This window comes from Leptonychotes weddellii, chromosome 15 (genome assembly GCF_054177405.1).
Source record: "Leptonychotes weddellii isolate Sample4059 chromosome 15, ASM5417740v2, whole genome shotgun sequence".
NCBI lineage: Eukaryota > Metazoa > Chordata > Mammalia > Carnivora > Phocidae > Leptonychotes > Leptonychotes weddellii.
In genome coordinates, this window is record NC_138383.1 from 15,062,697 (window position 1) to 15,088,553 (window position 25,857).

General features: G+C 40.5%; 1 protein-coding gene across 6 annotated transcripts in view; it reads left to right on the forward strand.

The window, feature by feature from the left end:
* Positions 1 to 25,857, forward strand: part of KANSL1 (KAT8 regulatory NSL complex subunit 1) — a 183,629-nt gene that overhangs the window by 26,978 nt on the left and 130,794 nt on the right. For 2 of the 6 annotated variants that reach the window (XM_081804776.1, XM_081804775.1), the window contains exons 1-2: positions 1,900 to 2,515; positions 19,865 to 21,236. In XM_081804776.1, coding sequence (XP_081660902.1) covers positions 19,948 to 21,236 — 1,289 coding nt within the window. In that variant the 5' untranslated portion in view covers positions 1,900 to 2,515; positions 19,865 to 19,947. Of the gene's footprint in view, positions 1 to 1,899; positions 2,516 to 2,611; positions 2,925 to 19,864; positions 21,237 to 25,857 lie in introns of those variants that run through there. The other 4 variants (XM_006734338.2, XM_031029261.2, XM_031029262.2 and 1 more) reach the window with 3 other exon arrangements.

Genomic DNA, 25,857 nt, shown 5'->3' on the forward strand with positions numbered 1-25,857 from the left:
AGTAGTAAGATTAATTATTTTGTGGGTGGGTGTCTTTGAACATAATATTTTTAAGTATACACTGCAAGGGGCTTTGCCTTATTTGGTGTTTTTCATTCTGCTCATTTAGATGTCAGAATCCTTAGATTAGGGCTCTAGTTCGCCATCTATTGGTCTGTGTTTAACACCCTTCTGCTATATTTTTGGAATTACTATTTATGTGGAGATATGTATATACATTTCTTAATCAACTAAATTTTCTTTACCAGGATTACAAAAAGCCAAGACTAGCATCTCTTTTGGATGTATATACAAATATGTACACATATATTAGTTTATTCTTTGTGTAATTTGTGACTTCATTATTAGCTGCTTGCTTTTGATATTTGAGAACCATGACTATCATTGATAGTGTGATTTTAAGAGTACAAATGGAAACTGATGGAAATATAGGTGTAGATGCTATAGGAGCTGGTGAGTTATTGTAGCTTTGTGGAGGACTGAGGGTGTTTTTTTGACTAGCAGAAGCGAGGCATACCACCGGATATTGGTTCTGGTAAGCCACAAAACAGTATTGAGCATTTCTCATCTTCCTTTTTCACAGTATTGAGCATTTCTCATCTTCCTTTTTCTATCTTGCTGAATTTGATGATTTAATTGTTGGAATCATTTTGTTGTTGTTGTTCATTTAAAGTAAATTCTGATGAATCCCAGAGTTCGTTTTTAAAATCTCAAAGCACTGAATTAATCTTTTGGCAACTTTTTCTTTGGTTTTAAAGGATAGTGGAATTAAACTTTGTATGACACTTTGCATTATATTGCTTAACTTTTTTCATCTAGAGAAGGTTCCATTATTTTATGGCCCTGTTTTGGGAGAGGAATAAAATACTGTGCCGACAAACTGGTCATGAGAAACGATAAAGTGCCACCACTTTAAACCAACTCTGGTAGGAAAGTGGGAAGTTTGCTTTTTGTTGTGAGATTTGGGTTTCTCTGTGGAGTTGTTAAACTTTTAGCATAGCAGTGAACTTCCTTTTGGTGGCGACAGGAAGCATAAATACTCATTGTGTAATGCCATTTGCCTGCTTTGGCGGATCTGCCAAGCCATGACACCCAAAACAAGACGCGTGCTTCTTAACGAAAACTACAGTTCCCAGCGGGCCCGGCGCGGGTGGGCCATCACTTCCCCTCTCGCTCCCGGCTGTCCCTTCCCGGGCTGGCCCGGCGCGGGCCCTGCCTGCGCCTGCGCATTGACGACGTGCGCCTTTTTTTTTTTTTTTTTTTTCCACCCTGGCGGCTGTGGAGCGCTGCGCTGGGGCTAGTGCCCAGGCGTGCTGCAGTGTACGGAGGCAGTCGGCTGGGACAAAGGGCGGCAGAAAGCGCTTCACTGGTCAGGGAGCTTCCTACCCGATTCAGCGCGCGTTTAGCCCTGGAGTAGTGTGGCACCGACGGCATTAGCCTGTTTACTACACAGTGCAAACAGTTCCTCGCTCACGTCCTCTTGCTCCGCCGCGCCTGCCCGCCTTGCCCCCTCATAGCCGGCGCGCGCGGCCCCGCCAGCCCCAGCGCGGAGGGAATGTGACGGCGTCAGTGCCTCAGGTTAGCCTCACCTCTGCCGGAGCGAGGGCCCGCTCCCGCCTGCCGCAGTGCCGCGTGCCGTCGCCGCACGTCTGGGAGCAGCTGGGTCCCGGCGCCGCGGCCTCCGCAGTTGGAGGTGCAGAACCAGCGGCCGCGGCGAGGAGCCATGACTGAGGCGGCGGCGGCCGCGCCTCCTGGCGGCCCGCGGGGGCGGCGCGGCGGGCGCCCCCTGGCGGCGCGCCGGGGCGGAGCGGCCCTTCGCCGCCGCAGCCGCAGCCGGCGGAGGCGCTGCTGTCCCTCCTCCCCGTGTCCCCGGCGCTCGCCCGCTCGCTCGCTCGCTCCATTCTCCCTCCGCTTCAGATTAAAGGGGGGGAGGGAAAAGGAGCTCGGCCGCCATTTTCCCAGTGCCGCCGCCACCGCCGCCACCGCTCGCCGAGCCGGCGGGAGAACAGAGCACCGTAGCGAAGCCGACTCGTCTTGCCGCGGAGGCGCGGGGGGCGGCCGGAGCGCGCTCCCCGGCCGGGAAGAGGCGTGCGGGGGTGGCGGCTGGGGTGCGGGCTCGGGCTGCAGACGGCGGCGCTTGTTTGTGCGGGGCGGGGGGGCGGCTTCACCCTCTGCCCCCGCCCGCCAGTCCTCCCGGCCGGGCTGCGGTCTCCGGCCGTGCCCAGGCCCCGCCGGAGCCGAGGAAGGCCGGAGAAGGGGCCCGAAAGAGAAGAAAAAGCGGCCGCTCCCCGCCGCCGCCGCCTTCCCCTCCCCCTCCGCCTCGCCCCCCCCCGCCCGGAAAGTCAGGGCGGCTCCGGGCGCCGGGGGGGAGGAGAGCGGCGGGCCCGGGCCGGAGCCGCCGCCGCGCGCCCCCGCCTGCCGCCGCCGGCCCTCGGCGCCCAGGCCGGGGGCTGTTTGCAAACTGCGCCCATTTTGTGGGGCTGAATCCGCCCGGGCAACGCTCCTCCATCACGTGGTAGGTGCTGCTGCTGCTGCTCCTCTCCTCCTCCTCCTCCCGCTGCCCTTTCTCCTTCTCCTCGCTCTCCCTGTAGCTCCCATTTCTCTCTCTCTTTGTTAGTTGTAACTAGAAAGGCAGGGCAGGGCAGGAAAAATCCCCGGAACTTTAAATGGCCTCTCCGGGCTTCCCCGCTGCGGGTCCGGGGCTGGGAGTCGCCCCAAGGGCGGGGGTGTGCGGGGGCCCTTCCCCACCAGCTGCCGCCTCGTTCGCCAGCTTTTCCTTTGGCGTTCTATTTAAAAATGCGGCCTTACGAACACGGTTTATTCCCGTAAAAAAAAACCCCAAACAAACTCTGGCTCTCGCCTTGAACTTCTCTTGACTGCAGAAGGCCTTTCTCTGCTCGAACACACATCTTGCGCGTTTCACGGTGTGTATCACAACTCTGATTGTTAAGTCAGATGGTTATTTGTTTCGTGTATTTATTATTTTTGTTGCTTGTATATTGAGGTCACTTGGGTTTTCAGATCTAGTCTCCCTCAGGCGGACGTGTTTGTTTGTTTTTTAAAAAAACTAAAGAGGAAGAGGCATTTATTTGCTTTTAAGTGAGTTTGGGGGGCCTGTTTTCCGGCTGACTGTCTTGATTCTTTAGCAAATAGTTTGATTGTTTTCCATTCGATAAACAACCTTACCCTCATATTTTACTTAAAAATTCTTTTGTTTTCCATTGTCGGGATCCCAGTGTGGTTTTTTGGAGAAACACGTTACTTAACTATTGCTTATAGATTGCCTTAGGGGAGAAGGGGTGACATGATGGCGCCACTTTAACCTCTCTTTCCTCTGATTTTTCCCCCTTTTATTCTGGAGGTCAACTGGAGCATTTTTCCTGATCTGTTAATAAAACTGTATTTGAGAATGTTAACGATACAACTTGTAGGGCTAGAGTTTGGTCCCTTAAGGGTCGGGAGACCCGAATCCCGAGCTCCCCAAAGTTCCGAGAAATCTTCCTAGTCCTCCTGCCTCGCTCCCTCCCCTCCATTCACAATCCTGGTGTTGCCATCTCCTTTGTCACGTGGCTAGCAATCATTGTGTTTTTTTGTTTGTTTTGGGGTGTGTGTTTATAATTTTTAAATTGTAGTCCAGAAGAACCTACCCTCTCCCCATTGGAGAGATCAAAACATTTTAGTTGTTTTAGTTTGAGAGTAGGAGAACATTTATAATAAATGATAAAATTACATAATCTTTGCCTTGCATAATCATGATATAGTTATAGATTGTTAGTGAACTTTGTCTCTAAAGCCCTTTCAAGTATGGAAAGTAGTACGTTGGAATATGTTTTGCATTTTTTAGAATAGTCTGTAGTTTTGATTTTTCCCAGCTTCTTGGGTCTTTTAAGTACCACTGTTTACAAAGGCTTAATAAGTGGGTGTGTTTTCCCCTCCCCCTTCTATATGATATACTTGGTTCCTTTTCTAATAAACTGCCTGACCAATTTAGAAATTTTCAGTTGTCTGCAGCCATTGTCAGTTAAAACTATTTTTTTCTCCCAACAACAGGGAATACTTTTGAGTAATAATTGTTTTCCACCTAAAGGTATTTCATCATGTTTCTGTTGCATTTTTGATTCAGAGAATTTTTGCTTTTAATCCTTGAGGTTTAGAAGAATTGTTTCATTATATGTTTCTTCATCTCCGTTTTCCCAGTAATTGGGTAAATTTCTATATTATAAAATATCAAGTAGGTTTTTCTCTTGTTTTACATAGGTTACTAGCTACTTTTCCAATTAAAAAAAAGTCTACAGTGAGTTAGCAAATATCTTTTAAAAAAAAGTAAAAATGAAATGTAGTGATTCTTAAGTGCATTGATTCATTTCCTTTTATCATGTATATTTTTAATGGTTTGGGCCATTTTCTTTGCTAACAGTTACATCATGTCATGTGATACGTACAGTGTGATGTGTAGTTCTAAAAATAAGGCAAGGTAAAAATGCTCATCCCTTGGGAATTTAAAAAATGTATTAAATGTAGGGTAACTGTCCTCAGTCATGGAATTTTGATTTTGATTTCCGCTTTGTTTCTCCAACAGAGTATTGCAATTTCTTTGACCTTTCCCGTATTTGATATATTTGTTAGTGATCTCATGATTTGAGGTGGTTAACTTTTTATTTCTCAAGTATGCACTACTTGGAGGGAAACGTTAGATGTGACAACGATTCTTAACATCTGTATTATAGTGAAGATGGTTTCTGAGGACTACTACATTTAAGTACATATAAAATAACTTTTTGATTTGTGTCTGTAGACAGTTGAGAGTGATCAATTAATTATTGATAGAGTTTGAGGTAAGGCAGGGCTTTTGGTCCTTCCACTTACATGAATCTGTTGAATGAAGTATTTAGAAGTGTCCCTGCATCTTTCCTGAAAGCCTTATTCAGAATGTTAGTATTTGACTTTTGTGCTTTACCAAAGTGAGATGTTAAATTTTTGTCTGATTTTTTTTATTCCTGCCTACACACGTTATTTCTGTGGTTAAACCTGCAGAACATTCTTTGATTGTTAGACTTATCATTATCCTGTTGAGGAAAATTCTGGAAGCTGGAAAATGAGTAAGCCTAGTTCACTTTTGAGCTTTTATCAAGGTGAGAAGAAAGGAAAATACTCCCATTTTTTTTTCTTCTTCAAACACTGCCAGTACTCTTCCTTCTTTAGTAATGCTACACTGTAAGCAGTGTCTCTACATCACTCCATTTTATTGGGTTGACCACAGATTTTAATTGTATTTTAAGGTGAATAACAAGTTTTAGATTTGTTCTGTTTGACGTAACCAGAATTATGTAAACTGTAAACATAAGGCCATTATGAGTGGTGATGCTGGTTTGAGAAGGTATTTTAGCATTGAGTGGAGTAAAGCTTAGTTGCCTTATTATGCTGGAAAAGCAATTTTAAAATGTAAAAAATATGCTAGTGCATATTGGATTTTCAAAACAAGTTATTGAAAATCCTTTGTTTAAAGAGTAATGCCTATTCCTCTTATATTTAGTCAGCCTCCTTGGGGGAGTTGGTAGGGGTTATTTTTTTCTTGGTGAAGCTGTTAAGATACAGAAACTAAGTGACTTCCTTCCTGGAGAGAGATTTTTAAAAATTGATCCCCCCCGCCCCCCGCAAAGGATATCTCCCCTGAGTTTGGAAAGGAGGGAATAGTACACGCTAAGTATGTGGTCTTTTGTGGATTGCCCCAGAATAAATCTTGTCATTGAGTGGTTTATTTAGTTTTAAAGCACCTTTTCACCACCCTCTTTCTCTCTTTTAGATTAAGTTTCTGGCTTGATTGGTTAAACTGTTCTGTCTCAGGAAGCATATTTTAACTTTGGTCCCGTTTTACTTGATCACTTTATGAAAGAGTACAGTGCAGGTGTCTCTAATAAAATGGCCTAAACACCTGGCTTGCCTACTGTGTCAGTGCAATGAGTACTTGGACCATGTCCTTTTCCTAAAATAGGACTTTAAATACTTTCTGGAAATCTAAATTCAGACTAGTTTTTGAGTCTTCATGTTGATTCTGAAGATGTATGTTTGAATTATAGTTTCTATGCTAATAAATGCTTATTAGCCTCTGGGCATACTAAAAGTTGTGCAAAAATACTCCTGCCTGAGTGCAATAATTCATAACACAAAATAAAACTCTTTCATCAGTACTTCCTACTCCCTGGAATGTGAGATCAAAAAGACAGTATGAATTAGAAAAGACAAATATCCCACTGTACCAGAGGTCACCAACTCAATTTTGAAGGCCACAAGAAGGGGTAGAAAGTAAGTGGTATCCTTGGGTGTCACTTGCAGTTTGTGGGTCATAGGAAAAAGATGTGTGGAAGGGTCTCTCTTAGTTATTAGTTCAGTTATCATTTGTTCCTACATTATGCCATGTGCTTGTCTTTTACAATGTAGGGTAAAATGTATAGAAGAAAATAAGCCAGTTGATGTGATTTTCCAAAAAGAACTGAAATAGGTACTTTTTACGTGTGTTAACCTTTTACATGTCTTTGATAGAATAAAGGTAAAGCTAAAAATGCAGAGTACGAGGAAACCAGCTTCAGTGTAGAGAGCACAACTGACAATTCATGAATGAAAAATAAGCTTGCCTAGTCTGAACGAGAAACTTAAAGAGCATATATGAGGATTTTAAACTTTTTTATGCCGGGAGGCCTTCAGCGTGGAGACGTTTTAAATTCTTGTTTTTTTGTTGTTGTTGTTGGGTTGCAGTGTCTGGCAGATAGTAGCTGTTTAATGAATGTTACCTTCTGCAAGCCTTGCTTTTCCAAGATATTAAGCTAGCTCCATAAAATTTTAACATTTGAATGCCCGACCCCCTAGGGAGTTATTTAGCTGAGAATTATTTAGCTATACATTTTATTGTTGTTGATTGTAAACTTGCCTTTTTTCTCTAGTTCTAATTTTTTTAGAATTACAGTTGCCACCCCAAGCTTTTGGGAGTCAGGAAATGTAATAAGGTGGAGGTAAATTCAGCGCAGTTTTATCTAAATGTTATCAAAAACTCTGGTTCTTGTTACTTGAACAGGAATCCCAAATGAGATCTCCTTCTGAATTTTAAATACAGCATATTCTTCCCTTGTTTGGAAAAAGTTGAGTAGTATCAAACTTAATGGAGCCCCTCACCTTTTAAATTCTTTTTAAGAAAGGAGCAGCTTAAGGTCAGACCTGGTTAAATTCAGTTGGAGGGCAAATGTTGAGGAATAAAAAAGGTGAATAACAATTTTGTTGTTAGGATGTTAGACCAAAAATTGCTAAAAACTGATATGTATGCTTTCTCTTGCTATTTGCTATTTGGCCTTTGTAACTGCTTATTAGCACCTCCCCCAGAGGGTGTGAAGGGATAGAGGTGAAAGCTAATTAGTTTAGTTTCTGATGTTTGCTAGTAGAGAGGCTTTGTAGAAATACTAGTTGATTAAGTTGAAATGTCAGGGAAGTTTGATTAAACTGTTCATACATTACCATGGAGAACTGAGGATGTTTGAAGACCTCAAGCATATATCAAAAAAACTGGACTGCTGTTTTTCAGTTACTGATTTACTGCTTACCTCTTAGTTTTCCCTTTGGCCTCCCAAGTGAATAAAAGGAGGATGTTAGTATTAACTTTTTTCCTGGCATTGGAAAAGTTAATTTTTTTTTTTTTATCATTAATTCAAAACTCTTAAGGGATAAGGTAAGTTTTTGAATTGCTTGGACCCTTCAAGCAGTGTCTGGTTTTAGGATTGTTCAGAAACACTCGTATTACTAGAGTTTGTTAGAAAGAAATGAGATAAAAATACATTTTTCTTTCTTTTGTGAGCTAGATTGGTAGGAAATTCGAATTCAGATGATAGGGTAGAAATAGGATAAACTCCAATAAATACTTTGATACATAGTCATTTTTCGAAACAGTTTTCTGTTTATATGTTTTTAAACACAAATGGGATTATACTTGTTATGTGGCTTTTTTAATGTAGCTGTATATCATAGAGGTTTTTCAAATTAAATTATGTAGTTCTCTTTTAAATAACTGCATAGTATTCTAGGGTGTCTTTTAAGTTCAGTTTTTTTCCTTGTGTTAAAATTTTCAGTGAAAGAATTATGCATATTTCTTTACCTATGAGAGTATTTTCTGTTGGATAGGTTCCTAGAAGTGCAGTTACTAGGTAAATGCTTGGGTAGTTGCATTAAAATTTTTGGTAGATACTGCTTTCAAAAGGCTTATGTAACCAAATTTAATAGTTTAAAAAGTACATTTAAAAAGTTTGCCAGTCTGAGTGCAGGTGCTTGGCATTGTAAATGACTGGAACCTGAGGTAGATGAAGTCTGTCCTAGATTCACTTGATGCCTGCTTCTCGTTAGGTTGTTATCTTTATGATCAGACATTCTATTAACTTCATAATGGATCCCCATCTGATGCATTCAACATACAGTGCTCAGGTTACCTAACGTGTATTGGTCTTCTTTCTGCCAGGCACAGTGCTACATGTAGGGGATAGAGATAAAACAAGCCATAACCCTCCCCCTCTTTTTTTTTTTTTTTTTTAAAGAGAAGTGTACAGTCTAGGGAAGGAGGGGACAGATAAGATTGGGAGTTTATATTACATTATGAGCTGTTGCCCAGGGTGTCATGAGAGTGCAGATAAGACCCTAGAGAGGGAAGGACCCCTAACTCAACCTGTAATGAATGGGGAATACTTGAAAGAGCATGTGATCTTGGAAGTGAACCTTGAAAAGAAAGAGTAGTGCGGGCAAAGGTGCAAGGGCATGGAAAGAGCCTGGAGCTATAAATAAGATTCAGGTGGCTGGAGTGGGGACAGGTTGGAGATGAAGCTGAGTGTAAAAAGGGGCCAGATATATGCTGTGTAGGGAGTTTATCCTTACCCTAGAGTCACTGAAAGATTTTTAAGAGGATCACAGCATGGTCAGATTTATGTCTCTTTCTCCTTCCTTTCTAATAATCATTTTGGTAGTGGACGCTAGATTGAAGGCTTGCTGAGACAGGAAGAAAGAACAGTTGGGAGATTATTACTGCCTGAATTTACTGTAGTACATAATGAGGCTGTGAACTGAGGCAGTGGCATTAGGATGGAATGAATGTGCCTATCATTCTACCTATTGAACCCTCCCTACTCAGGCTTCAAAATTCAGTCAGAATGTCCTCTCTTTCTGGAACCCTTCCTTGACCCCTTCACGCAAAGCACAGTATTTATCATCTGGTTTTACCTTTGCACCTACTTTCTATTCTCTTATTTTTGTCATTAATGAAACTGCTTCTATAGTCTTTTTATTATTTGTATGTGGCATTAGTATGTGCTTAAATGAGTTATCTATGATAGCTGGTAAATCAGTAGTTGGGATCAGTATTCACTCACATGGGGAATGTTGAGTGACAGGAATTGGTTTTGGATTTGGTGTTGGGGGCAGGGAATGGGTTTGGATATGGGATTCTTGAAGTAGCTGTTATGAGTGATGCTGGGCCCTCCCTACTTACTCTTTAGGTTTCAACTAAGATACTGCCTCCTTTGGGAAGGCTTTTATGACCCTACTGATTCGGCTTGTGTGAGGGCCCCTTAATGTGGTTCCCTGGGATTCCCTGATCACACAGTAGTGTCTGTCTTGAGTGGTCCTTTTCATTCTTGTAGGCACTTAGTGTGGTGATTTGAATGTTGTAGGCATTTTCATAAAATGTTTATTGGAGATCATCAGTTGGTGTTCCCTCACTGACTTTCGTCTAAAGACTAAAATTCCAAGTCTACTGTGTAGCAATTAAGGCTCTTCCAGTTTAAATCTAGCCTTCAGCTACTTAGGGTAGTAGTTAAAAGCATGGGTTTTAGATCTAGAGGTTTGAATTGGAATCCTCCTTCTGCAGCTTAGTAGTTGTTTGATCTTGGGCACATTACTTAACTTTTGAGCATCAAGGTTCCTCATCTATAAAACGAGAGTAAGAGTACTTGCTTTTTAATGTTGTGAGGATTAAATGAGAGCATATGTATAAAACAGTACAGTGACATAGTAAAAGGTTAGTTAATGTTAGTGAACAGCAGTCGTAATAATAACCTATCCTCCCGTCAGAGCTGTGTTTCCCTTAGTAATTATAAACCAAAACCGTATTCAGTTATAAGAAGCCCTGTTGGCATGGGAACATATCAGGGACTAGGGTGGGTACAGTCCCCATTAGTTCATTTTATAATAAAAAGTTTGCCTCCTATTCTCTGTTGTATTCCATAACAAAACATTTGTTTCCACGTAAAAGAAATACTTTGCAGTGTGTCCCATTATGTAGCTTTCAGTACTTTATCAGAGATCACTACAGATAGCTGCATTCTTCCTCTCTTTCTCTTCTTGAGAAGCTGTACATGTACCACTTGGTTCATACGAGGTCTTCGTGCATTATCTCTCAAATCCTTTCCCATTATTTCGAGTGTGTTAGTTTCTTCATTAGAATTTCCTCATCTTTCTCTGGGTAGCAAAATGTTGTCTTTTGACTGCTCTAGCCCAGTCACTAAGTACCCACAGTGCTTACTGTGTTCCAAGCTTTAGATAAAGTTAGCATGGTTAAGAAGGATGCTAAGGAACTTCGCCATCGTGGAACTAGAATTCATAAATTGACAATTGGGGAACATTCAGATAGTTTGAATTGAGTGATGTTGACTTTTTTTTTTTTTAAAGATCTTATTTATTTATTTGAGAGAGAGAGAATGAGAGAGAGCATGAGAGGGAGGAGGGTCAGAGGGAGAAGCAGACTCCCTGCCGAGCCGGGAGCCCAATGCGGGACTCGATCCTGGGACTCCAGGATCATGACCTGAGCCGAAGGCAGTCGCTTAACCAACTGAGCCACCCAGGCGCCCCCCTTTTTTTTTTTTTTTAAGATTTTATTTATTTATTCATGAGAGACAGAGAGAGAGACAGAGAGGCAGAGGGAGAAGCAGGCTTCCCGTGGAGCAGGGAGCCCGATGCGTGGGACTCGATGCCAGGACTCTGGGATTATGACCTGAGCCGAAGGCAGACGCTTAACCATCTGAGCCACCCAGGCGCCCGAGTGATGTTGACTTTATAAGTGCATCGTACAATTTAAGCAGGAAGAGAGAGATGTGAATCTGAACAGTCTGGAAAAGTTTTTGTGGAAATGCCATGTATTGAAGTATTAAATTTTGAGCCTAAAAGTTAGAAGGGTCTTCCAGGTAGAAGCTGCAGAGTTTATGGAGTTGGGAATCTGGGGGAGTTCTAGGTCCACTACACCTGATCCATTTGCTGTGATACTGTGTTAAATTTCATCTTGGAGAATTTGGACTTCTGAGAAATGCACGAGGAGCTATTCCAGAGTTGGAGAAGTGAGGTAATAAAAAGGTACGGACCAGATTGAAGGACCAAGGCTGTCAAGAAGTCATTAGCATAATTTAGGTTTGAGTTAATGAGGCCCCAGACTGGGTTTGGGTTGATAACGTTAGGAATAGAAAGGATATACCACCCGAATAGCCTTATGAGAAATAAATGGAAGGATTTCATCATGAAGGAGATGAAGTTATGAAGGAAAGAGAGTCTTCTGTCTTTAAGAGCCTTCACATTTTGTTTGTGTCGTTTATTTGGCCCTTCTGCAAACTTTAGCCCCTTCCAACTTCTGTGTTTAAGCTTGGAGGGGAAACTTTGCTGATTCTGCTGTGGTGACCACCTTAGTTGTGCTCCTGGCTGCACCCTGTCTGGGTTACTGCTGTAGCTTCATCAGTGCTCTTTGCCTTTTTACTTTCTTTTAATCCATCCTGTCCACCTGGTCTCTAAAGCACAGTTCTGGTGTGTCACTTCCTATTTGAAAAACCTTTAATGACATTCTGCTGCCTTTAAGTGTGAGTTAAGGGTGGCTATTCAAGGTTGTCCATTAATGATCTGGCTTTAGACTGCCTTTCCACTTTTTTCTGTACTGTTTCCTCCGTTAAAATATGCTTTATATTTCAAGTAAATTGATCATTTCTTTTAGCCTCCAGGATGTCCTATGTTTTCCCACAGCCTTGCCTTTTCCCATGCCATTTCCTTTCACAAGAATGCCACGTTACCATTCTCTTGCTATAGCCTTTTACGTGATGATATTTTAGCTAATTTTCAAGTTTCAGTTGAAATTTTGACAACCTCATGGACACTTCCCTAACCATCCTTCCTGCTCCTATTTCTTTACTTAGTGCAGAGTAATGAGGTAATGGTGGGGAAGAGACTAATAGAAGCCACATTATGGGCAGACTTTTCTTCCGCATCTGATTTGTGCTTCTGTTTCCAGTGAAAGTGTGGTTTGTTGGCCAGCCCAGTGGCCATACCCCTCTCCTTGGGTCTCTGCAGCTTATCAACATTTTTGCAAGGTGGATGCTGCCAGATTGTTCTTGTATACCTGGAGTCCTGTCTTGGGAACTCTAAAGGAATAAGACAAGGTTTTCATTTGTAGATGTGGAGTATTTGAAGCAGCTAGATATGTTTTGCTTTCTGCAAAGAAAACATTTATGCGGACAACAGTTAAAAAAAATATATGTATGTATAAAGTCTGTATCTAGGCAGTGGTTTTCTATTGGAACATGTGATTTTGCCCCCTAGGGGACATGTGACGTGTCTGGAGGTGATTTTGGTTGTCATTACTGGTAGAAGGGTGCTACTGGCATCTAGTGGGTGGAGCCAGGGATGCTGCTAAAGGAGAGGCCCCTCCCCACCACAAAAAAATTATTTGGCACAGGATGGCAGTAGTGCTAGCGTTGAGAAACTGCCCTAGGGGTATATTTTTGCCTCCCAAGTGCTGCTTGTGTTAGGTGGAAGTTTTTCCTTGAACCTGTATTTCAGTTTAGACTAATAGAATCATAAGCATAGGAAGAGACCCTGAAGGTCACATAATTGAACTTTATCCCAACTTGTATCCTTCAGAACAGTGTTCTGCAAGATACTAATAGGTGTAATGGGAAAAAAGAATGTTCATTTGGTTTGGTAAAGGCAAACATTTAAGTATTCAGTCTGATGAAATGCATTGTGAATCTCCGTCAGGACAGTTTTCCCCAAATGTGTTTGCCTGCTGAACCCATCTGACATCTTCCAGTCCCCAAAATGCTTCCTTGGAACTGGGAGGAGAACCATTAATACCTAGCTCAATCTTTTATAGCCCTCTTTTTGAGTTTCTTCAAACTTACTGCAGGATCTTAATTAATGTCAGTGACAGCATGTGTCAGATTGTGGTTTATTAAATGAACTAAAAATTGGGATATTTTAGGTTTCTTTATTTTGAACGTACGGTACAACTTAATATTATCTGTCCCCACTAGTAAATTGGAAGTTATAATCCCATCCTGAAACCTGCCCAGGTTGTTATGAGGATTAATAAGTTAATTACAGCTTTTAATGCTTTGTATTCTTTGGAGAAAGGTTATTTATCATAAGTTCTGTTTTTGTAAAACTGCTTGAGAGTCTTTCTCTGCTTTAAATTTAAGAGTGAAGCTGTTGGGATTCAAGTGGGATGGGAATCATTGCTTTAATGAACATTTTGCTCAGTATGTTAAATTTATGAAAGTTACCTTGACATTTTGCCTTACTCAGATTTTTTGGTTAAGAATTTGCATTATTTTCTTTTTGCTTCTTTTCCTTTTATTATGCAAGTAATAGATGTTTATGGTGGAGACAATATATATGCTAGAAAACAAAAGACAAAAGAATCTTAACCACCTACTTTTTTTTAGACAAAAATGAGCCCATAGTATGAGTTTTGTTTTTTGTAACACCTTTCTGTTTTTTTCATTTAACAGTGGAGCAAGCACTTTTTCAAGTCAGTAAATGTAGTTCTACATTGTTATTATTTATGGTTGCATGGTATTCCGTTGTATGGCTGTTGCATACTTTAAACAAGTTGTTGGGCATTTGGTTTGCTTTCTTTTTATTGTAAGCAACATCATGAAGTATTAAAAGTAAATCTAGGGGTGCCAAGGTGGCTCAGTTGGTTAGGCGTTGCAGTCTTGATTTTGGCTCATGATCTCAGGGTTGTGAAATCAAGCCCCGCATTGGGCTTTATGCTGGGCATGGAGCCTGCTTAGGATTCTCTCCCTCTGCCCCTCCACCCCTCACTTGTGCTCTTTACCCCCACACACAAAAGAGTAAATCTAAACATATAGCAAAAATTAAAGAAAAGTTCTAAGCTTTGGTAGTTTATAGCAGTTACAGCTAATATTGAGTGCTAACTAGATTTACCATGTCCATTTTTATGGGCATGGGTCCTCAAGTACAGTGATGTTTTAGGGAACTATTTGCTTTATATTTTTCCTGTGCATTAAGAAGTCTTACTGAAATTTATTCCTTTTATATTTGCTTTTTGTCTATAGGTTATAATAATAGTGCAAATAATGGGTGTTTGTATCAGGCACTAGGCTAAGTAATTGTAAGTATTTTATTTAATCATCAAGCAGCCTTTTGTGGTAGGCTCTGTCATTTGCAGATGAGGAAATTGAGGAACAACATAAATAATTTAAATGAGGGTAGAGCCAGAATGTGAAGCCAGACCTGTTCCCCATACTTACAGAGTGAGTGTCTTTGGGGGTAACATTGAATCTCAGCATAGTATTTTAAGTCAATAAAGGGAAAGGATGAAGATTTCAGTTTTTTTTTTTAACAGTATTGTTTTGATACAGAAATAAAGATTTAGGAGTTAGGAATGGAATACCTTCTGAAGAGGTTGCCTTTCCCCTTCTCTCCTTTCACCCTCCCTACTTATTTAGGTGATTGTTTTAGTAACTACTCTTGGCAGTGTGCATCCTGTGGGGATACTGAGACCAAGGAGAACGTGTGTAAACAAAATAAACTGTTGCCTTTGAGATGTACGTGATTAATGTCAAGTTCACAGATGTACTTTCAGAGGGCCAGAGAAATCTTGAAAAAGTTGGGATTTGAGCCAGAAGATTTTTAAGTTGTGAACTTTAAGGAATTGTATAATTCTAAACCAACTGCTTAAGTACCTTCTGTGGTGTGATGTTAATTATGACCCATTTTATGTGTGCTGGGTGAGCCTGGGTTTTCCTGAGTAAGTTTTGTGTAAGCTATGTAACATCTGTGTCCTTGCCTGGGTCCCCATGGGGGGGGGCGGGGGTGTTCCCTGCCATGGCTGAGACTTACTGCAGACCTCTGGGTTAGTAGACTACAACTTCTCACAGCTACTCTTCTCACATGTTGTATTGCTCATCTTATACTGATAATGCGCCTTTCTTCATTGCTATTATCAACTATGTATTGATGTCAGTTCAGAAGAGGAGACATTCTTGATGGGAAAGACCTGATAGTGATTTTTGTTTATGGGAGAAAATCCTTTTTTTTAAAAAAATTTTTTTTTTTTTAAGATTTTTTCTTTGACAGAGAGAGATAGTGAGAGCAGGAACACAAGCAGGAGGAGTGGGAGAGGGAGAAGCAGGCTTCCTGCCGAGCAGGGAGCCCGATGGGGGGCTTGAGCCCAGGACCCTGGGATCGTGACCTGAGCCGAAGGCAGACGCTTAATGACTGAGCCACCCAGGCGCCCCTGGGAGAAAATCCTTTGCATGTTATAAAACTAACTCAATGTATTTTGAACAAATAATGTGAACATTGGTTCATTTGACATTTGGTCTGTAGCACAACTGTTTATACTATATTAGGAATTATTATTAAATTTAAAATCAAATAGGGAAAGTGGACATAGAACAGTTTGTGACACATTGAATGCCATATGCCCAAAAAGTCCATAAGGATAAAGCTCCGTAAGCCCCAGAAGATCTTAGTTATTTCATAGGACGTTTATTAAACTACAGTCTTAGAACAAGAAACTTCTGGCAAATTATATAGAGCAATAGACAAATTTGACTTTTAAGTGTACTGGTATTTGTAAGGATGGTTTTCTCAGTCATTTGCTTAAATATTTCAATATTAGTAATTTGAATTGTCATACTTTAAAGAATCTTAGTGTATTCCTGTAGGGCCTGTTTTCCTGTGTTGGTATTGATCTAGAGATAAAAATGTTTGACCAAATTGGAAGTTGCCCTTTTTTTTTTTTTTGACTGGGGAGGAGGTTGCGTTAGTTCAGTGATACACAAATTTTTTGGTTTCAAGGCCCTTTTTTACTCTTCAAAAATGTTGAGAACCATGGGCGCCTGGGTGGCTCAGTTGTTAAGCGTCTGCCTTCGGCTCAGGTCAAGATCCCAGGGTCCTGGGATTGAGTCCCGCATCGGGCTCCCTGCTCGGCAGGAAGCCTGCTTCTCCCTCTTCCACTCCCCCTGCTTGTGTTCCTGCTCTCGCTGTCTCTCTCTCTGTCAAATAAATAAATAAAATCTTAAAAAAAAAAAAAAAATGTTGAGAACCACAAAGAATTTCCTTGGGTTATCAATAGTTGCTGTATTAGAAACTTTGAGAAATTTTAAAAATAATTATTTACTAATTCATTTTAAAATGACAAAACCCATTACGTATTATGAAAAATAACTTTTTACCAGAGCAGAAAGGTTTAGTGAATGGTATTGTTTTATGTTTTTGCAAAACTCTTTAATGTCTGGCTTCGTAGAAAACAGGTTCTCATATCTGCTTCAGCATACATTCTGTTGTGACAGGTTGTTTTGGTTAAAGCGTATAAAGAAGATCTGGCCTCACACAGATAGGTAGTTGGAAAATAGAGGAATAGTATAATAGCCTTTTTAGATAAATCTGGGTATTCTTTGACACTTACACACATAGTTGACAAGTAGTAGTTTCATAAAGGTTAGTTGCACTGTGGAAGCAAAAACTAAGTCAGTGAATTTTTTGTATTCTGTTAGATAAAATCCATTGGTCTGTCTTGCATTTGCTTTTACCCATGCATCAGTTTCCAACATACATTGGTCATTTGGTCATTCACTGAGTTATGCAGATCTTCCAGATGTTGACACATATGGTATCAAAAATTTCACATTCATTGATATTAGAAGGAATCTATTTAATCGGAAACAAGTTTTTTAAGTATTGGGAAAATTTTCGAGCTCGTGGTGGACACAAGTTTTCAAAATACTTATTTTTGCTTGAAAACTCAGATTTTATCATTGGCAACAAACATTAGTGGTTTTCCTTGAAATGATGGGTTCACTTTGTTCATTTTTGAGAAAATACCTAACTACTCAAGTCTGAATAACCATAGTTTGTCAGTTGTTCTGCCAAGTAAAAATAATGTCCTGCGAAAAATGCTTCCAGTTCAGCTTGCAAATCAATTCTATAATGCTTTTTCTCAGACTTCTTAAAGAAGCAGAAGTTGCTTTATGTGTACTTTTCCTTTTATCACACAGTATTTAAAAATGTATACTCAAAAAAGTACATACTCAAGATTGGAGATTTAATAAGATTTATAATTTCATCAAAGACATTGTTAGAAGGAATGGACTTTTTTTTTTAAACTGTCAATGAGTAGAGCATACAATGACCAGTGACTGTTAGTACATTTCGTTGCCTCTGCCTTGATTTATGTGAATGTACCTGCAGTTTTGCTCAGCCTTGTTTTTGCACCCTCAGTGTAAACTTCCATGCAGTGAGAAGAGACAAATAAAGTTTAGTATTAATATGAAAATAGCTTTGGTCTTGTGGACCCCTGAAATTCGACTCCTAAGTTTGTAGGCCATGCTTTAAGAATAACTGGCTTAGCCCCTATGTTTATAGCAGCATTATTTGCAATAGCCGAGATACGGAAGCAGCCCAGGTGTTCATTGACTGATGAATGGGTCAGGTCCATTCATATATGTAGTATATATATATATACAATAGAATATTATTCAGCCACAAAAATGAATGAAATCTTGCCATTTGCAACAACATGGGTAAGAGCTAGGGAGTATAATGCCTAAGCGAAATAAGTCCATCAGAGAAAGACAAATACCATATGATTTCACTCATCTGTGGAATTTAAGAAACAAGACAAATTAAGCAAAGGGGAACAAATAAGAGACAAATCAAGAAACACTCCTAATTATATATATATATTTTAAAGATTTTATTTATTTATTTGAGACAGAGAGAATGAGAGAGAGAGAGCACATGAGAGGGGGGAGGGTCAGAGGGAGAAGCAGGCTCCCTGCCGAGCAGGGAGCCCGATGCGGGACTCGATCCAGGGACTCCAGGATCATGACCTGAGCTGAAGGCAGTCGCTTAACCAACTGAGCCACCCAGGCGCCCCGAAACACTCCTAATTATAAAGAACAAGTTGATGGTTATCAGGTGGGAGGTGGGTGGGGGGATGGGTAAATAGTTGATAGGGATTAAGGAGGGCACTTCTGATGAGCATTTAGTGATGTATGGAATTGCTGAATCACTGTATTGTACATCTGAAACTAAACACTGTGTTAACTACAATGGAATTTAAAAACAATTTAAAAAATAATTGGCTTAGCTCTTTATATAAGTTTCCTTTTGCTGTCTGACCAAATAAATCCAATGTGATGTAGAAGAGGCAAATGACCAAGGTTTTTAGCTTGGGCTACTAAATGCAAGCAATGCCATTAACTGAGATAATAAAACAGGGTGAAGAATGTATTGGAAGAAGAGAGTTTTGAGTTTTAGGGAGCTTGAGGATCGTGGGGGTGGGAGTGTCAATTAGTGAAGCTCAGCAAGTTTTTCTGAGTGTTAGGAGGCCTCACTATACTAGGTGGTTATTACCAAGGAAGTGAGTTGAGAGAGAAGAGGGCAGAAGGGACCTTGGTGTCAAGGACATCGGGAAAGGAGCATTTCAAGAAGAATGAGGTGGTCAGCACTACCTAATGCTTCATAGAAGTCCCATAGAATGGGGACTGAGACTTGACCATTGGATTTGATAATGAGATTACTAGTGCCCTTTGCCAGAGCAGTAGGATTAGAAGCCAGATTATGAGTGAAGAGTGCAGAAGCAGCTATTTATATTATTCTTTCAAGAAGTTTTCGGGTAAAGGGGGTGCCTGGCTGGCTCAGTTGGAGGAGCATACGACTCTTGATCTTGGGGTCATGAGTTTGAGCCTCACATTGGATGTAGAGATTAATTAAATAAACTTAAAGAGTTTTGGGGTAAAGGAAAAGAAATGTGTTGGGCAGTTTCAGAGGTGGGCTGTATTGAGGACAGTGAAAGAAGAGAAACTGGATGAAGCAGAAAAAGCAGGTGTGATACAGTTAAGTTGGTGATGTGAGCTGTCAGAGAAGTGAGAAGCTGATGTGCACTGGATTTTCTGGCAAGAGAAATGCACAGACCTGTTCAGCATACAAGCTTTTTGGTAGGAATGGGGCGTGTCTTACTAATTCTTTTCTGTTTAATTGCTAAGCGTTTGGTTTGATACATTTGCTTTGTTTTATTTTTAAAGATTTATTTATTTTAGAGAGAGAGAGAGAGCGCGCCCCGAACAGGGGTAGGGGCAGAGGGAGAGGGAGAGAAGAGGAGGATGTGGGGCTTGATCTCGTGACCCTGTGATCATGACCTGAGCTGAAATCAAGAGTCAGATGCTCAACTGACTGAGGCACCCAGGCATCCCAATACATTTGCTTTAAATCCACTAATTTCAAGAAGTTTTTAGTGGTTTTTTTTTTTTTTTTAGGCAGATGATTTAACTTTAACAATCTGATTCTTTCAGAACGGAACTTCTGTTTTGGCTATTTTCAGTCTGTGGTAACAAGTGACAAAAAAGAAGGGTGGACTTCTTTCTTTGTGCAAGGATTGTCACCCCCCCCACCCCCCTTTTTTGAGTATCCAGATTTCCAGAATAGTCTTAGTGTTTTTCTTTCTGGAGGCAGAGTTTGGATTATAGCCTCAAGCAGTGTTTGTATTAAAAGCATGTGAGTTGTTTTCTAATGTGCATATATTTCTAACTTCCTTTTCTTTTTTCTCTTTTAGTCTGTTCTCTGGGGAGGCAGTAAGGGGCCGTGGAGCTGGCCTCGGCACCGGGAGAGGCTGGACTTCCTGTCTCTCTGTGCTGAATGGCTGCGATGGCGCCCGCTCTCACTGACGCAGCAGCTGAAGCACACCATATCCGGTTCAAACTGGCTCCCCCATCCTCCACTTTGTCCCCTGGCAGTGCCGAAAATAACGGCAACGCCAACATCCTTATTTCTGCCAACGGAACCAAAAGAAAAGCCATTGCTGCAGAGGATCCCAGTCTAGACTTCCGAAATAATCCTACCAAGGAAGAGTTGGGAAAGCTGCAACCACTGGTAGCATCTTATCTCTGCTCCGATGTAACATCTGTGCCCTCAAAGGAGTCGTTGAAATTGCAAGGTGTCTTCAGCAAGCAGACGGTCCTTAAATCTCATCCTCTCTTATCTCAGTCCTATGAACTCCGAGCTGAGCTGTTGGGGAGACAGCCAGTTTTGGAGTTTTCCTTAGAAAATCTTAGAACCATGAATACGAGTGGTCAGACAGCTCTGCCACAAGCACCTGTAAATGGGTTGGCTAAGAAATTGACTAAAAGTTCCACACATTCTGATCATGACAATTCCAGTCCCCTCAATGCAGGAAAACGAGCTCTCACTTCATCTTCTCTTCAGGGGGGTGAAGTGGTGGCATCTGAATCTGGGGACTTGAAGGGGGGTTTGACCAATTGCACTCTTCCACATAGAAGCCTTGATGTAGAACACACAACTATATTTAGCAATAATAGCACTGCAAACAAATCTTCTGTAAATTCCATGGAACAGCCGGCACTTCAAGGAAGCAGTAGATTATCACCTGGCACAGACTCCAGTTCTAACTTGGGGGGTGTCAAGTTAGAGGATAAAAAGCCCCCCCTGTCTTCCATTCTTTTCAGTGCTTTAGATTCTGACACAAGGATAACAGCTTTACTACGGAGGCAGGCCGATATTGAGAGCCGTGCCCGCAGGTTACAGAAGCGCTTACAGGTCGTGCAAGCCAAGCAGGTGGAGAGGCATATACAGCATCAACTGGGTGGATTTTTAGAGAAAACTTTGAGCAAACTGCCAAACTTGGAATCCTTGAGGCCCCGGAGCCAGTTGATGCTGACTCGAAAGGCTGAAGCTGCATTGAGAAAAGCTGCCAGTGAGACCACCACTTCAGAGGGACTTAGCAATTTCCTGAAAAGCAATTCGATTTCAGAAGAATTGGAGAGATTTACAGCCAGTGGTATAGCCAACTTGAGGTGCAGTGAACGAGCATTTGATTCAGACGTCACCGACAGTAGCTCAGGAGGAGAGTCTGATATCGAAGAGGAGGAACTGACCAGAGCTGATCCTGAGCAACGCCATGTACCCCTGTGAGTAAAACCCATGCTTAATATCACTTTTGAGAAATGTTAGGGCAATGGAGAAAGAATTAGTGAATTCCCATCATGGGGAGAATGGGATTCTTTGTATATAGGTGCCTATGTTCCATTTGTTTTTTTTCTAATTTTAGGTACGTGGTTGCATGTACTTGCTAGTGAAGAAATGAAAGATATTTCTGGCATAGTGTTGTGTTGCTGTAGATGTTATTTATTAAGAAAAAAACCCAGAAGACATCCTATTTGTAAAACTATATACTTCTTTCAGAATGAAGTTAGATTTCTTTTGAAACTGTATGTAGGATATTTTTTGTAAGTCTCTGGCTTGACTTCACATTCTCTTATTTCTAGTTAAGTGGGGACAGAAGTTTAGTTGTCTTTGTTAATGTCGCTGGAATTTATAGTTGCTTTTATTATTTTTATTTTTTTTTAATGTAAACTCCACCCCCACCACGGGGCTTGAACTCACTATCCAGGGTTCAGGAATTGCATGTGCTACTGACTGAGCCAGCCGGGTGCCTCTGTAGTTGCTTTTAGTTAAACTTTCAGCAGAGTGTGTACCCAGTTTTCACTTTTTTTTTTTTTAAAAGATTTTATTTATTTATTTATTTGAGAGAGAGAAAGAGAGAGAGCACGAGAGGGAAGCAGTCAGAAGGAGAAGCAGACCCCCCGCTGAGCAGGGAGCCCGATGTGGGACTCGATCCCGGGACTCCAGGATCATGACCTGAGCTGAAGGCAGTCAATCGCTTAACCAGCTGAGCCACCCAGGCGCCCCCCAGTTTTCACTTTTAACAGCTGAGATTTCCTTACATTTTAAGGACTAAGAATCAGAAAATGCTTCAGAGTATTTTATAGGTTGCCTCTAAGTACAGTCCACTTTCACAACTTGATTTACTTCCTAAATTAAGAGCCCGTCTTTATCAGATTTGAATTTTATTTTTTTCTCAGCTAAGTTTAATTTATTGACATACTTGGGATAAATTTTTTCTGGTTTTTCCAAATCTGTTGTTTGGAGGAAAATTCTACACACAAGCTTTGCGTGGCACCCCAGATTGGCATGGTGAATCCAGAGGTGCTTTACTCATGTCCTTCCCTCCTCCAGTGGCTCCTTACAGATGAACAAGGAAGTATAGTATATCTCTTAAAAATAAACCAATCTACATTTATCTACATATAAGTGTTAGACTTAGGAGAGAGGGAAGCACGAGATGTTGGAAAAGAAGGTCAGGAGAGTTGACTAGTAGATCCTCTTTCATTTCCCTTTTTGGGCCAGCAATGTTACAAAGGTTAGATTGCTAAAGTAGCGTGAAATAGGTGGTTATGTTGGAATATTTAGTTTTTCCTTGCCTGTAGTAAAAAGGTGACTAAGGTTTTCACTGAAGACTTTGTTGAGACAGCCATGCTTTTTTTTTTTTTAAGATTTTATCTATTTGACAGGGAGAGATAGACAGCACAAGCAGGGGGAGCAGCAGGCAGAGGGAGAGGGAGAGGGAGAAGCAGGCTCTCCACTGAGCAAGGAGCCTGACATGGGGCTCGATCCCAGGACCCTGGGATCGTGACCTGAGCCGAAGGCAGCCGCTTAACCGACTGAGCCACACCCAGGCGCCCCCAGCCATGCCTTTTTTAAGCATAAGTAAATCTCCTTTTTTCTCAATTTTAGCTTATGTTTCTATTTCAAGGGAAAAAGTCTGGATAATTTTGCTCAATTTCTTCCTTGTAGACCTAGTTCATTTTTGTTGTTGTTGTTAGCTTACTGTACTCGAGAGTCCACTTCTATATTCACATCTAAAGCAGATATTATTTCAGAGGCTTGCTACTGCTGTAACGTAGTTATGTTTCTTTAAATGGATTAGTGACTTAACCCAGCTTGCAAATATTTGTGGCATTTTCCTGCTGACTTTACTGCATAAGCCACTGCTTTAAAAAAATCCTGGTTAATGTTAAATATTTTGTGTTTTAAGAGTAATTTCATGAAACATACTGTAGTTGATCCGTTTTAAATTTCATGTACTTCTTTTGTGTATTTGAGAAAAATTAGAATCTATAAGTTTACTGTTTTCAGGATACTTTGTTTTGAAAACATATTCTAAGTTTTGGTAATGTGGGGAACTGTTCCAATTCAGTGAAATCAAAATACCTAAATGAGAACTTTTCTTGTTTTGTGGAATAATCCAGTGATTTGAAAAGACTGCTTAGGCTTAGTCCCTTCACTCACTACTTAGTTCTGAGCATTCTTATCACGTAATGGTTTCTTGATTGGAAGGTTGTAAAGTGTAAGGACAGCTAAGGGATCACTTTAGGAAACTTTGGAATCATTTGAATCCTCTTGAAATTAAATCAGCTAAGCAATGCTTTAAGAAGTTGAATCTCCAAGTATAGGATCATATTAAAGTAAGGAAATTGGGGCACTACAAGTACTGTGAAGTGAAGATACTTTCTTCTCCTTATGATATAATTAAATTTAAATTAAAACCACCAATAAAGCATAAGTACTTTAAAGTTTTTGTCGAGCACGGTCACCAGACTGACTCCTAAGGCTGGTATTTAGCCAGGTGTTTTTGACCTTCTGAGTATTTTATTAAAGGTTTTCAGCAATTGGCCAGACAGTGAGAATGGAGGCATTACTTTGATTAACAAAGAAGAAAAGAGGCAGGGGAAGTGGTTGTTTGGACGCTGAGAAGCCTTTTCTTTGTGATTTAATAGTTCTTCCCAAATCTCCTAACCACATTTATAATTCTTGAGTCCTAGAGTAAGAAGTTAGTTCACTGTTCAGGAGCTTGACCCAGCTGGTGAATTTCAGCTTTTTTCCCTAAGGTAGCTTAATATTTCACTCCTTTGCTGAAGTACTCCTGCCAGAGATAAAATTGGCTAGATTTAGTCTAGGCAGCCATGATGAAGATATTTAGCAGAGGAAGCTGTTGAAATGAATTGTTTTTAAATGATGGTGCTTAAATTACAAGTGGATGGTTCTGTGAAAATAACAAGCCTTCACCAAGAATTTATTTGTGTTTTTTCTTCTTTCCTACCTCCAAGAGGAAAAACAGTGTGATCCATTGTAAGTCATAGGCACATGCTAGCAGTAGTGGAATGATTGACTTTTATATGTTATTGAATTTTTGGCAAATTATATATTTATCATCATATTATACTTAGTTTACAGTTAGTAAATTCTGTATTTCCAGATGAGTTATCTTAGAGAAGTTCTTTCCTTTTTCTTGATTAATTTTTTTGGGTAACTGATTTTATTTAGCTTAAAACTGTTGTTACACCTTTTTATTTTAAACTCTTTTTGGAAAATCATCCTAAAACGTTTCATGTATCTTCCTGTCTTGGTACATTAATTACTTTTGAAATTCTGCACTATACTGGGTTTGACCTGTATCATTATTTAGTAATATCACTGTGGAAGGAGCAGGAATTTAAACATTATCTTCTTGATGTAGGGACGAACTGGCAAGGAAGGTATATGTTTCAGCAGTCACCTTAATTTTTAATTCTTAACTGTAGAAATAGAAATAAGAGCATTTAGTTATCTCGTGTACACAGTATAATTGTTGAGTATGTGCATGTGTGTGTGTGCGTGCGCACATTCTCTCCTTTCCACTTTAGTTTTCCTTTATACTACTCCCTCTCTTTTCCCTTTAAGAGTTTTCTTCTGCCATTTTGTTACGAATTCCTGGGCCGATAATCTCATTTTTGCTAAATTTGGTTTTCATTTTCTTTGCCCTTGTACTTATAAACTTCTATAGTAAGTACTTGCTGTTAAGAAAATATTTTTTTTTTTTTTTTCCCAGATATTCTCTTAAATGTGTTCTTAGATAGTAGTGTTTTGGGTACCTGGACATTAGTTATATAAACTTCTCTTTTCTAAAAAAAAATATATATATTTTTTCTTAACTGTTATTTATTTTTTTTTTCAAAGATATTTATTTATCTGAGAGAGAGAATGGGAGACAGAGCATGAGAGGGGAAGGGTCAGAGGGACAAGCAGACCCCCTGCTGAGCAGGGAGCCCGATGTGGGACTCGATCCCGGGACTCCAGAATCATGACCTGAGCCAAAGGCAGTTGCTTAACCAACTGAGCCACCCAGGTGCCCTGTTTTTTCTTAACTGTATAATATTATAGGCTTATCTTGGTGGTCATTATAAAAAGAATCCTTCATAGGGGCACCTGGGTGGCTCAGTTGGTTAAGCATCTGCCTTCGGCTCAGGTCATGATTCCAGGGTCCTGGTGATCCAGTCCTGCAATGGGTTCCTTGCTCAGAGGGGAGTCTGCTTTTCCCTCTCCCTCTGCCCCTCCCCCTGCTTGTGCTCTCTCTGTCTCTCTCTCTCTCAAATAAATAAATAAAATCTTTAAAAAAAAAAATCCCATAAAATGTTTCATTAGGACTACTGAAATATATGTTGTTTTATATATATTACGTATATCTTTATATTACACAATGCTTTCTTTATAAGGATCTCAGGGAGAAAGATACACAACCAAGACTGATTTTTTTTCTTAAGTTTTTAAGTCTGTATCTATTACCTGGATGCTATAATTTGTGTTGTTCACTAGGTTTCTATTGTCCTGTTGGCTTTTGGAAGTTTAGAGCCAAGCTTGTAGGTCTTGTAC